Consider the following 12525-nt stretch of genomic DNA (forward strand, 5'->3'; position numbering starts at 1 on the left):
TCCACGGTTTTCGTAGCTATTCTTTCTTTTGCAATATAACTTCTTAGGGTCTGCAGAAAACTCATCAAGTTGTAACAGGCAATAGCACCGACAGACTACATCCTTCTACGTACGTACCGCATTACCGGTTTGAGTGCCATAACCCCCACCTCCGCAGTCTGTTCGTTTCGTGCTGAAAATTTCCCCACGTCGGCCGAACCCGCGTGATTACATCCTCTGTCTCTGTCTGCTAGGATAAGCGGCCGTTCGTCCGTCCTCTGCCCGAAACCTTTGACTGCGGCGGAAAATCTGAAGATTATCATGTCAAAACGTCAGTCCAGATTCTGCTCTGACGAGAATGTCACCCTACAATGAATGAAATTTTGAACAACATATGCACTAGAGAACAAGGAATTTGAATTCTCACTTCATGCCTCCGTATGCAGTGGCAGCAATTCTTCTCTATCTGCTTACTTGTGTGTGTAGCTATAGGATGTGAAAATGTCGTGTAAGATGGTCATACCTGCACTGCCAGATCACGATAATACGATACTGTGGATCATTGCTTTTAACAATTATTTCATTTTAGGAAAGACGGATTGATTATGTTACTTCATCTTCTGTTTCTTAATTTCTATAACAAGGAAGGCACGCTGTGTGGTGTGGTTGCAAACTGTTGTGTGTTTCTTCTCAGAATTATAGATCGCTCTTCTTCATTCTTCTGTGATATTTTCCACACCATTGTTTCTCGTCTGTTGGAATATTAGTAGTGGCTTTAATGTATATTCGATAATTTAGCAACACTGCTATAGTTGCACCCATTTGTTTCTCTTGCTATTGTAAAGGTATAGGTATGATGAAACAACAAATATATAACAATATAAACAACTGTATATGGTATACATATTTAGTAGTCCGTGCAAATATAATTTGCAGTTTCCGCACATTTGCTTTTAATTAGCAAAATATCAACGAATTCATGAGATTGAGTTACTACTAGTATTTAAAATGGTATTCTTGTGTGATAGTATGGTGACGTGTAGGCTTTATGTGTGATCGTACCGTGCAGGGAACACTAGTCTGGGAATATCACTTCATTGTTTAAGTGCAAATGTTTTCTCTGCGGTCCCATCACATCAAACAGCTAACCGGTGAACAAAATGACCGAAGAAACGAACAGGGATTCGTTCTTTATCATAATCAGCTGTACGTGGTTAATTTCGATTCTTTTCTAGTACAGCATCCAAAATTTCTTCAGGTTGACACCAAAGCATTCATTTGCATTACTTTGTCTCATATTGGCTGTGCTAAATCATTAAAAGCTATACTTGCTTCTGATAAACTTCTTGAGAAAACAGCCCTCCAAGCTGTCAATGAGTGCGCCTGTGTGATGGCAGGGATCAATGATTACAAATGGTTTTCATGTGAAAGACTGCGAGATATCGATGCGTAACACAGAAAATTTCTATTATGTTAAGTTTGCAAATATTCGCTGCATCATTTTGTACGGCTTTGCAGCTCGGCCGTTTAGGTGAAGCAGAGACTATGTATAACTTTATGATTAATATTGCTTACACCATATAATCAGTCAAGAAATCCTTTTGGTTGTTATAGCCCCAGAAAAGATCAAATCAAACACAGTAAGCAAAATCCATGTCCAACATTCCCACAACCAAGTGATTCTTATGCTTGAAACCTGACAGATGTACTCATCCTAGGTAATAGAAAACAAAGAGAAGCAAATGATGAAACGAACGCTTTAATAGTGGGAAACATTAAAAAAACGACACAAAGCGGACTCTGGACCACACTTCGTTCTCATCAAATACATTGTGCACGTAAAACACCTTACTGTACAATTCAGGTTGATCTTCGCTGGCTCTTGAGGTTCAAACATTCTTAGACGTATTAACGACAGTGTACGACATACATCTTTGATAAATCTTAGGTAGATAAGAAGAATGGCCATGCGAAATAATTTCCCCAGCTTAAATCAATCTTTAACAATATTGGACCTTCAGAATGGTACCATTTCAGTCCTCCGTATCTGAGGCGGCTTCGGGACTCGCACAGATGTCTAGTTTGTCGTGGATCGTCGCTCGGTGCTCCGGTCTGGCCACGTCGTCTGCCGAAGAGGCCGACGCCGGTCTGTCGCTTTCTCTCTTCCTCTGGAGCTTCTTGTGCTTCATACGTCTGTTTTGAAACCACGTCTTCACCTATCGTGAAACAAACAAACGACTTAAGCAACGGCTCAAGGATCTCCTTCGAATCATCGTTCTTGGACCCGGCGAGGGAAACCAACCAGTTATAATTTCTAGAAATATTTCCCAAGCATTTGCTTTCCCAGGTAAGTTTTATCGTCGTTGGTTTCAATGCAGTTTATAAAGGACATGGTTCACCATCAAGTCACTGTTTTTCAAGTAGTACTTAACTATCAGCTAAATTCGTTGAATTAAGACGAATAGATAGCGTGTGCCCAATTTTGTCCAAGACACCAAGAATTCAAACACCCGCTAAACATAAAAGGGTCAGTCACTATCTCAAGATATTTATTATTATTTTTAGCTGGAATTACCCACAATATGTGAGAATGATGCCTTTGTTGTTGCACCGGACGTAGACCTCATGGTTTTAAGGAGTAACCACAAAATCACAGTTATCATTCAATGTTGCCTTGGTGCAAACATGCCCTGTTTAATATGCTAATCTTTCACAAATTACCTCTAATAACTAATATACTTGTTGTAGATTTGTTTTCATGTTTCAATATCATAGCATTGTATGTGTTTAGCACGATTTTCCAGTCACAGTTTTATGTAAGAAGCCACAGTTTTATGTAAGCAAGATTTCGCGTTTCAATATGTACTGCACATGAATAACGTTAACATCACTGTCTTATTATGTTACATTCGTACCCAAGACCATCAATCATGTGTGTGTATGCGTTTCCTAAATAAACGTGTGGAATAAATACACGTGCGGAATAAACAATCCCCAAACTGGTTAATGATATATAACGTTACATCTTACGTCAAATTAGCTATTCACAACATAACATACCGTCTTTATATCCACTTTCGCTAAACTTCCTCGCATATACTTGTCTATTGTACACGATCGTTCCAAGCGTGTTGGATATTGTACCGCACACGGCTAGACTTTCTCCCTTGACCCGTTGACCGTGTTACGTGTGAGCTACAATGCTGAGTATACCTCTACTGTCCGTCCCACCTTTTAGTCCCGTGGGAGCCTTTTCATGGGGGCAAACAGTTATGTGATAATTGTCGGTTTGTTTCATATTCCTTCAGTTTCTGTCAGTATAGAATTTCCTACTGATTCACTCCCTAGTGCACTGACGATACGAGTGGATGCCAAATCGACTTATGAATAAATGTATTATAATACTACGCACTAGTAGTTAAAATCTTATTCTTAAAGAAGATATATTTGTCTAGAAAAACATTATTTCATAATGACTATTTTCGTCACATGACTTTTTTTTCAATAACTATAAAAAAAATCAGCACGAGAGAGCTACTTTACGCGATGATATCAGCCACCGGCACATTCTACCACCATCAAAGACAAAACGAACAACAACCGAATATTGCAACAATAACGAAAATGTCCCCACCTGTGTTTCTGTAAGATTGAGCGCGGCGGCGAGGTCCATTCTCTCCGGTGTGGACAGGTACTTCTGACTCTCGAACCGCTTCTCCAGACCGTTCAGCTGAGAGTCCGAGAACACCGTCCGGGCCTTCCGCCGCCGGATCGGCTTTCCCGGGAACCCGCCGTTATGGTACAGCGGGGACATCGGGATTCCTGCAACAAGGAGGAACATAGATACAGTTACTGTCATAATACAATATCGAAATGATCTACTCCTTAATCCATCTCTCCGAAAACCCCGGACCTCGAGATAGCAGGTGTGCCCTGTGCAGGTTCATGTCTTGCAGGTCGGGCCATATGAGCCGCACCTGTTCAAGTAGTTCGGAAATGAACGTAAGTGATACAGCCTTATTTCAAACAGTCTTATTTTATTTGCTTGCCCCCGCTAAATAAAGTAACAGGAAACAGGCACTTTTCCTGTTAGAGTCCGATATATATTTTAGGAGGTACAGAAATTGATGTAGACAATATCCGGAAATGTAAAGTCTGAGGATGTTGCAATCCTGACTTGTATAAACTCACCATGGCTGTGTAGGAGATAGTGGGAGTGCAGGCCCGGCTTGTGGAGGTAGGGGTGAAAGCCGTGCGGCAGGAAGGCGGAGGGTGCCGGGGCCAGCACGCCGGGGAAACCAACCTCCACCAGGGAGTTCCGTGTGGGCTGCGGCACCACCAACTCGCCGTGCCGAGGACAGTCCTTGTGCTTGTCGAACAGAATGTTCTCGATCAGGAAGGCTGTCGTGTTGCCGCTCTGCGACTGGGAGAACATGGTGATCTCCCTGGAACGTGTCTCTTCGCGTCCGGCACCTGCTGGTTTTTAAAATCGAAAACTTGTTGTCCGATTAAAAAAATCCTTTGACAACACCTGTGCACGGGGTTGTTGTCCTGCGCACGTTATGGACTGTCCCACACCAAAATGTCGCCTCTGTACAAGTAACTGTGTATCAGAATAAGAAACTGCCCGACACAGCCCGAGGTTACTAAGATAGGCCGGTGTTCTACTGCTGTACGAGTCTGTTCTGCGCAGAACACTCTGAAGCGCAGGTGCCAGAACTCCGACTGGAGAAACCTCTACTGCCAGCTCGTGTCATGCGCAATGACTCCCGTGTTAACAAATCACCGATCCGTTTTGTGATAGGACGAATGTAGGCAAATTAGCCCCTAGTTTTAAATCTCTTATGAGATTATCATTCTGCGGCTTGTCATCAGGATGCCGCCCGCAAAGAGCCCGAGTATTGCCCCCGGTGATAAGGGACACGTGGCGAGAGGTCGGCGGTCGTGATCCCGGAGGAGAGGCGGGGGCGCCCGGAAACTTCGGGAGCATGTCCGCCAAACTATCTCATATTTCATCAACTAGCGATCATGAGCACGCGAAGAAATTGTAAATCTTTACATAAAACCAGGAAATTGTCATTAAAAGCAAGATATAATCTTTATCTTGATAATGTAGTTCGTGTTAGTTAGATAGTGACTGTATTTGATGAACAGTTCACGTGTGTTTCATCAGTATTTACATGTATCTGTGATAATCTACATTAATGTAGGTGCTTAGATAATGAAACCGTGACAGTAACACAGAAGCCTCTTGGGTTTACAAGTCAGAAAAAAGTCAGATTTTCCTTTTCTAAATTGAGAGAATCATAGTTTGTTAAAAAGAACACTGGTGATGTTTCTGTTCTTCATTTCAACATAGTCAATTTATGACCAGAGATCACATCAACACGCTATAGATTTTGTAAATTTCTGTCGCAAGTGTTCAAATTACCTATAATCGCTACATAACACACTAGAAATTGGACAATGAATCCTATGCGCACTACTTGATGTGTAGTTTGATCCCTAGGGACAATTAAACGTTAAGCCGAATCAGAGAGCTGCCAAATCCACAGAGAACAAAGGTCTCGCAATGCAATTTGAAAACATTGATGTTTCCAATTATTTCTTCATTCAGTGACCAGTGGGCTCTCGGAGATTATTGGTTGTACGACACTTCTGTGGGGGGTTCTATTACCTGCACTTTTCTAATTATCGATTTAAAGTAACAACAGTGGACAGTGTTAGAAGTTGACATACACTGACATAAAGAGTTTACTCTCCAAGCAGAGGTCTCGGGTGGTAGTAGCCGTGATTTCTCTTTTCGTCCTCCCTCCAGAGAGGAAAGAAAACTTGGCCACTAATAGCTAGCTCCAGCCAAAACCTCTGCTTGGAGAGAAAATGAGTTGACATAAGTGTACAGGAAGAAGAGAATCAGAGGTTTTTCGGTATGAAAGAGATGAATCTTATTCTGGCATCTCAGATCAGTATTACATCTTTGAGGAGTGTGCTTCTTTAGTCCACTCGCGATCGTCACGCCCTCTGTAGCAGAGAACAGGCACAACTTAAGCAGTTACCTATCTAAAATAGCCCACCCAAGTGTTCAAAGGCATCGCTTCTGCCAAGTTCAAAAAACCAAGTGTTGAAGAAAGTATTTGATTCAGATGTACGGTTTGATAGTGTGCGCGGTAATATGTTATAATGATTTCAAGAAGTTGGGTTGTATCCCAAAGACACATGTATCTTTGTGCATACAAAGAATATGTCGTTCAATCCTCACATGAAACCACCTGAATATTCAGAAATTGACGTATAGTAAGTTATCAATCCACGTACAACAACATTGTAGAAGGTGTCCAAAATTTGCGATGACATACAAGTATCAGTCACTCCACTGCTGATGAATCTCAAATTCTGTCTGTTCTGTATCGCAAATTCAACACTTTATTTGGTAACACAAACAGACACCTGACGGGTGACGGTAAGCAAAAGAACTTCGCCAAGACTCGACTCGGCACTGTACTGGAACATCTTGTCTTTGAAGTCAAACCGTAGTCGGTAGCCGCTCTCTCATGCTGTTCATTAAACGTAGAATTTGCCCTCGGGACTTTCGTTCACACATACACCCGACTCCGCCGAAATTTCTTTCATTTCCACGTGTTCTTTGCTCCTCCATTATCGATAAAAGCTTGTTTTATAATTTGATACCAGTCATACACGATGCTCTCTTATTTCATTATCGCCAAGGCCTCTTCAGTAGCACTCCTGTAAATGCTTTGAGGAAAAAATGTTAGCCACATCGTTAGTCATAAAACGATTCTATCTGTTCTTAGTCACGGACGATTAACTACTTGTACAAGGTATCGGGACACACAGAAATAGCGGAAAACTGCTCCCTTAAACCTTTTCAATTTGAACTGTGGTATAACTATTTCTGGGACTCGTGTTTAGTGGTTAAAATGATGAAATGGACTGTAGATCAAAGGCTAGAATACTAATTATGCTGAACACGCTTGATGTTTTAGTGTAACACTGGCAGCCAGACATCTGTGCACAAGGACATAAATGATACCGCACGATAGCGGGCATTACACATTTTGTACGCGGGTGGGAAGTTGTCCATATTGTACTTGTCATTTGTTGGCGGTTACGTCACCACCGTACCCACCTGGTCCGGACCGGCGGGAACTCAACACCTCCGGGCTGATGAGCAGGTGGATCGGATCTGCGGGGCAGAAATCCGAGAGCTGATCTTGTTTTTAAGTCCGGACACACGAACAAAACGTCATTAATTTCTTATGCTTAACTTCATTAGAGACAGAGGCGGGTTAATAGACCTGTCAGATGGGATCAGCGGTAAGACTTCGCAGATGCCGCCTGTATTCGGTAAGTTCTGATTTGAGTTTAAGTCCGGTAGTCGCGTGGGTGTGGAGATCACAACATGACAAACACATACGAGAACGCAGTCTATCTTTAGCAATGGTGTCATGGAAGACAAAATAATGCGCCATTACTGGTGACTTTAATGTTAAGCAGACAAGCCTACAGACGATTTTTTTGGCCGACAGGAGACAGCATCGGCCTGGTACAAGACTATTTTCAAGCACAAGTTAGAAGTTCAAGGGAACGGGACTGGACGAGACGTGACAGAACGGTACAGGATAAACTGGGCACTGAGAGACGGCTAGAGGGCAGAACGGCACGGGGTAGAACGGGCATTGCGGGATGTGATCATGAACGGGGGACGGCACCGGACGGCCGTGGAGATTTGGGCATAAGCAGCGTGAACAAAAACAAGTAGAGTACGGAGCACTGACGTGAAGTTACACTATATCATAGATTATTGTCCCAAAGTAAAACTTAAGGTAATTTTTACACAAGGAAATCACAAGAACAGCGTTGAAAGTGACCTTGTGTTCAACGGGCTCCATGTGTTCATCGCTAACGATGAAGCCAGTTAGACAAAACTGATAACTTATGTATGATAAGAACAGGGTGTAATAACCACATAAAGCCGAATTTGCACGTTGACAACCGCTTCACGTGGATTAATTCTCTGGCAAGATTGGAAATACACATCAAGTAATCTTCTAATCCTCTTATAACTCGTGGAAAACCCTTCAATGATGTCGACTAATTTGTGAGGTAACGAATCCCGCGCTCTTGTGTGGTGGATCAGATCAGATCAATGAAGAGCTACTCTGTCCGCGGCAGGACTGCGGCCAGGAGAGAGGCCGTGTACAGAGCCTTGGGCAGAGGGAAGAGCACTTAGCTCCACACAGCCGAGCGAGATGGCGGCTGTAGCTAGGCCACACAATGTAATTGAAATGTTTGCTGCATAGATTTTCTAATTGGTTGCGTGTCGTGCATTGCTGTGGGGAGGGAGGGTAGTAATTTGGCTAATGCTCCAAATTGGGTGTAATGGCCGCGGGTGATGGTGTAAGCAGAGAGCCCGCCGTCATTACGGACAAATCCGTGCTGAGAATTATGGCCTAGATTAAATTGAAAGTCAGGTATGGGGACGGATTATAGAGTTCCTCTGTGCTATCATAAGATAAATAGTTTTCAATTAGCTCTTCAGCGGCTATGTCTTCATCACCCCGTATTTATGTTATGCCGGCACGCGAGATGTACACAAAACCCCGAGTTTTGTACGGGAAATTGCAGCATGCAATAGCAGGGAGACCTTTACTTTCGAGGCCTATTTGGAGGGTATAATCAGAACTTTTTCTCGGTAACATGAAAATCACGCATCCATTATCATTTCAACTTTTACTCAACAATAACTGTTATTAGTCCCCCCGTGAGAATCGGTGCTTCTCGGTGACACGCCCCATTCATAACGAGGTTAACCAGCCGTTAAATCGCCCGATTCACCACAACTGATGACATAACCCAATGATGTTGATTTCTTCACGCCCCATTTCGTCTGTCAGAGGCTGAACGCGGCCGCGTGTCCACGGACATTGAAGGGTACCAAACGTGAGCTGTTTGGTCGTCAGCATTATACGTCTGTATGAGAAACATTAAGCAATGGGTGCATCTGTGATCGAATTGTACAATGATGTTCTGGTGAGATAGGAAACCCCGCCAGGCTCACATAGGCCGAATGAATATTAAAGTGAAATGAGCACAAAAACTACATTCCCATCAAATTGAACTGGGTTAAAGGCATCGTGAGAAGTCGACATGTTCTCGCAAACTCTTCAATCCCGACTTGTGTTCTACAAACTCCAGCTGCGTGGTAAGCCAGATTCATGTGTACTTATAATCTTTAGACAGGATGTTGAATTCGGTGATCTTCTAACGTGAAATATTGGCTATGTCTAATCAAGTTTCATCTGGTGTCCTACAAGCCTTTGTTAGTCGCCATTTTACCACTAGTAGTCTAGTACTGTGAGCGAGAGACGTTAAATGGATACTATAGTTTTCACCCGAATACACAAATACTTTGTATGACCACCTCAATAGGCCAATGTTCACTAAGCTTGCTACATCACTATTTGATTCTAATTTCGTTTTATCGCCACAACTCAAATGTCTCTGCGAAAGAGCGTACAGAATTATCCTTTTTTCGTATAGTATATTTTTGGGCCATAACACGAAGAATCGTTAGATGTTTGTCTGAGTAAAAATGACCCCGGGAATCGAATTTCAAACATACTATGAAGAAAGCCTCCCGCTCGGCCGTCTCGGCACTGTTAGCGGCGGTACGAGGGGTGTTCAAAAAGTTCTCGGCCCAACCTAGAAAACGTCATGGCAGTAAAATTTTTCTCACACTATTTTTTAATATAGTCCTCTCTAACTACAATACACTTGGTCCAGTGATGTTCCAGTTTTGTTTTCCCCTTGTGGAATAAGGTTGCATCTGGACCCCCCAGATTGGCCTCTACCGCATAGATAACGTCATCATTACCATCAAAACGTTGACCACGTAAGTGGAACTTGAGTTTAGGAAACAGATAGAAGTCCAAGGGTGCTAGGTCAGGTGAATTGGAAGGGTGGGGTTAGACTGCAAACCCAAATTCGTTTGCTGCTGGCACTGACCTCTGTGCTGTGTGGACAGGTGCATTGTCAGCACGCCAGCTCGGAGCTTTCCTCTCCTTTTCTCTTTGATCGTTGTCCTCAAATGTCGTAATTCTGTTTAATAGTACTCTCCATTGATGCGTTAACCCCTTCGCAGGTAGTCAATCATGATTACTTCCTTACTGTCCCAGAAAACAGAGGCAAAAACCCTGTAAACGGACGAAAGTCACTAAAACTTCTTTGGGGGGCCGGGAAAAATTCTTCATCCATTGTTTGCTCTGCTGATTTGATTCGGGGTGATAGTGGTGAACCCAGCTCATCTTGGGTTATAAATGTTTTGAGAAAATTGCATGCATTGGACTGAATTCGTTCCTTGAAATGTCCCGCCTGTTTAACTTCTGATGTTCAGAAAACATTCGAGGCACCCACCATGCAGACAGTTTGTTCATCCCCAGGATGTTCGACAAAACATTGTGAACTGAGCCAAAACAAAGGCCAAAGACTCTGCTACATGTTGGACAGTCTCACATCTGCCATTCACTACCATGTGATTGATGGCCTCAACTGGATTGTCCGTGGTGCTGATTTGTGGCATCCTGACCTATGTTCATCTTTTGTGCTCTCCTTGCCGCGCTTGTAGCTAGCAACCCACTTCTTTATAGTTTAATAAGAAGGGGAGTCATCACCAAGTGTCTTGACCATGTCTTCCTGGATTTCCTTGGGAGACATCCCTTTTTATCGATACACTTGATCACAGCACACGGTGCTGTTGCGGCCATTTTGTGATTTTGCCCTCACCCACCCCATTTTCACGAGGCGTCACGTGCTAATTAATGAATTTAAAAATTTGAATTTTTGTGTGCAGTGATGTAAGACGTCATAGTATACAGCTATATTAAAGAATAGTAGTTTGACCTTTATTTTCTAGGTTGGGCCGAGAACTTTTTGAACACCCCTCGTAATCTCCTGGTGAATGAATTAATTGGGATTGAATATCAAACGCCGCTGCTGCTAACCTGGGGGCGATAGCTCTTACGTTTCGGCGCTTTACCGAGAAACTTTCTACCGGACGCCAGACTGTTTGACGCACTTCCAATCATCTCGGGACCACAAGGAAAAATGGATACAAATGTCTTTCTAAAGAGATAAATATTCAGCGGAATTTGGTTCATAGACCACTTCAGCGGTTCCGGTGTGTTTAATTCACATACAGTCTTCCTTGACATTTCCACAGCAAAGAACGCGACCCAAGATAAAGTTTGTGTCCATTTTGAACTTCAAAATTCCCGACTTTTGCGCGGCTTTATCACAGCTATACTTCAATAATATGACTAGAAAGCTCATGAGGTGCAGAGCACCACTGTAATAGGGTCATAACTCCTCTGCGAGCAGAGTCATAAGCTTTACTTAACGTCACTCCACCGGCAATTTTCCCCGCTGTATAGGAAAACTCGGGTCATGCTCCCTCTGAATGTGCTGTTGCAACAGGGCATTAAGAGCAATTCCGTGTTCCGACCTCTTCTTTACCCAATACCACCAGGGAACAAAAGCTATCAGTATAATTGATGTGTGACCATTTGCAGGCCGGCCCATTCCCTTGCAAATGCGCGCGGTGCCCCGGGTTCAGGCCGTGTCAGGGTGCTAAACGTGGGGTGAAGCGGGGAGGACGGGAGCGTGACATAACGCGACTCTTCACAGGACAGCGCCACGGCGGCATATGGCGGTGTCGGGATGTGACGATCCCTTCCGTCCCCTTGTGCCACTTAACTGTCGGAGCCATCCGCCGTCCTATCCTCTTGCCTGACTTGTCAAGGTCGTCACTCCCACAGTCGTCCGGAAAACGTGACTGCCTTCAACAAGTCATGAGGATAGAAACGTCAGAGATAGGAGCAGCGTTTAACTGAGATGAATGGGAAATGGAAGGTGTATGAAGCTCTTAATGGCCTAGTCTTTTATCAATTGATGGGCATGATCTCGACAAAAGGACTGGCGCACAGGATTTACACACATCCACTCATCAAGTTTCCTCCCATCATTTTACACTCTGACCACGACACCGCCCTGCTTATTTTCGCTGTAATGTTAACTGTTGATGATAAAATTTAAGATGTTCTCACATTGCAAATATGAATTCTTTTGCTGGTAATCTATCTTGAAACAGACGGCGGCGCATATCGATGTAATGTTCTCCAATCTTTCGCACGAGTGTCGGAAAAGGAACACTTCATAATAGCCTTTATACTCGTAATAGAAGCCACAAAGCAAAATGTCAGCTTGTCGCTACCATTGCGCTACTCGGCGTACGATATGGCCGGTGGGACCGAACCGCCCCTAGCGTTTTAGCGGGCTGGTAGACGGGCTAAATGGAGTGTCAGGGCTCGTGACAGACGACAAGTCTGCAGGTCTGTACGGCACGACGTGTGTGAGGATTCCAAACACGCAGACACACTGGCGGATCGTGCAAAGCAACGACAGAAGTTGTACAAGTTCGAACCATTCGCCTTTGGATAACGATAAGTCCAGAAATGTTGAAGAGTGTTT

General features: G+C 43.6%; 1 protein-coding gene across 1 annotated transcript; it reads right to left on the reverse strand.

The window, feature by feature from the left end:
- Window positions 1-1899: 1899 nt before the first annotated feature.
- Window positions 1900-4854, reverse strand: LOC109465709 (brain-specific homeobox protein homolog). Its single transcript, XM_019763088.1, has 3 exons — window positions 4171-4854; window positions 3614-3801; window positions 1900-2195 (listed from the first exon to the last, which is right to left on the reverse strand). Exons 1-3 carry the CDS (start codon window positions 4412-4414, stop codon window positions 2013-2015), a joined length of 615 nt encoding a protein of 204 aa, XP_019618647.1. The 5' UTR covers window positions 4415-4854; the 3' UTR covers window positions 1900-2012.
- Between the last annotated feature and the right edge of the window lie 7671 nt (window positions 4855-12525).

Source organism: Branchiostoma belcheri, unplaced genomic scaffold, assembly GCF_001625305.1.
Source record: "Branchiostoma belcheri isolate BF01 breed outbred unplaced genomic scaffold, Haploidv18h27 scaffold157, whole genome shotgun sequence".
Lineage (NCBI taxonomy): Eukaryota > Metazoa > Chordata > Leptocardii > Amphioxiformes > Branchiostomatidae > Branchiostoma > Branchiostoma belcheri.

Excerpts from the sequence above, each read along its gene's own strand:
- LOC109465709 (XM_019763088.1), bottom strand. The coding sequence starts at position 4,414 with ATGTTCTCCCAGTCGCAGAGCGGCAACACGACAGCCTTCCTGATCGAG. Across the intron at positions 3,802-4,170 it reads CTATCTCCTACACAGCCATG|GAATCCCGATGTCCCCGCTG; the intron begins GTGAGTTTATAC and ends TCCTTGTTGCAG. Across the intron at positions 2,196-3,613 it reads TCAATCTTACAGAAACACAG|GTGAAGACGTGGTTTCAAAA; the intron begins GTGGGGACATTT and ends GTTTCACGATAG.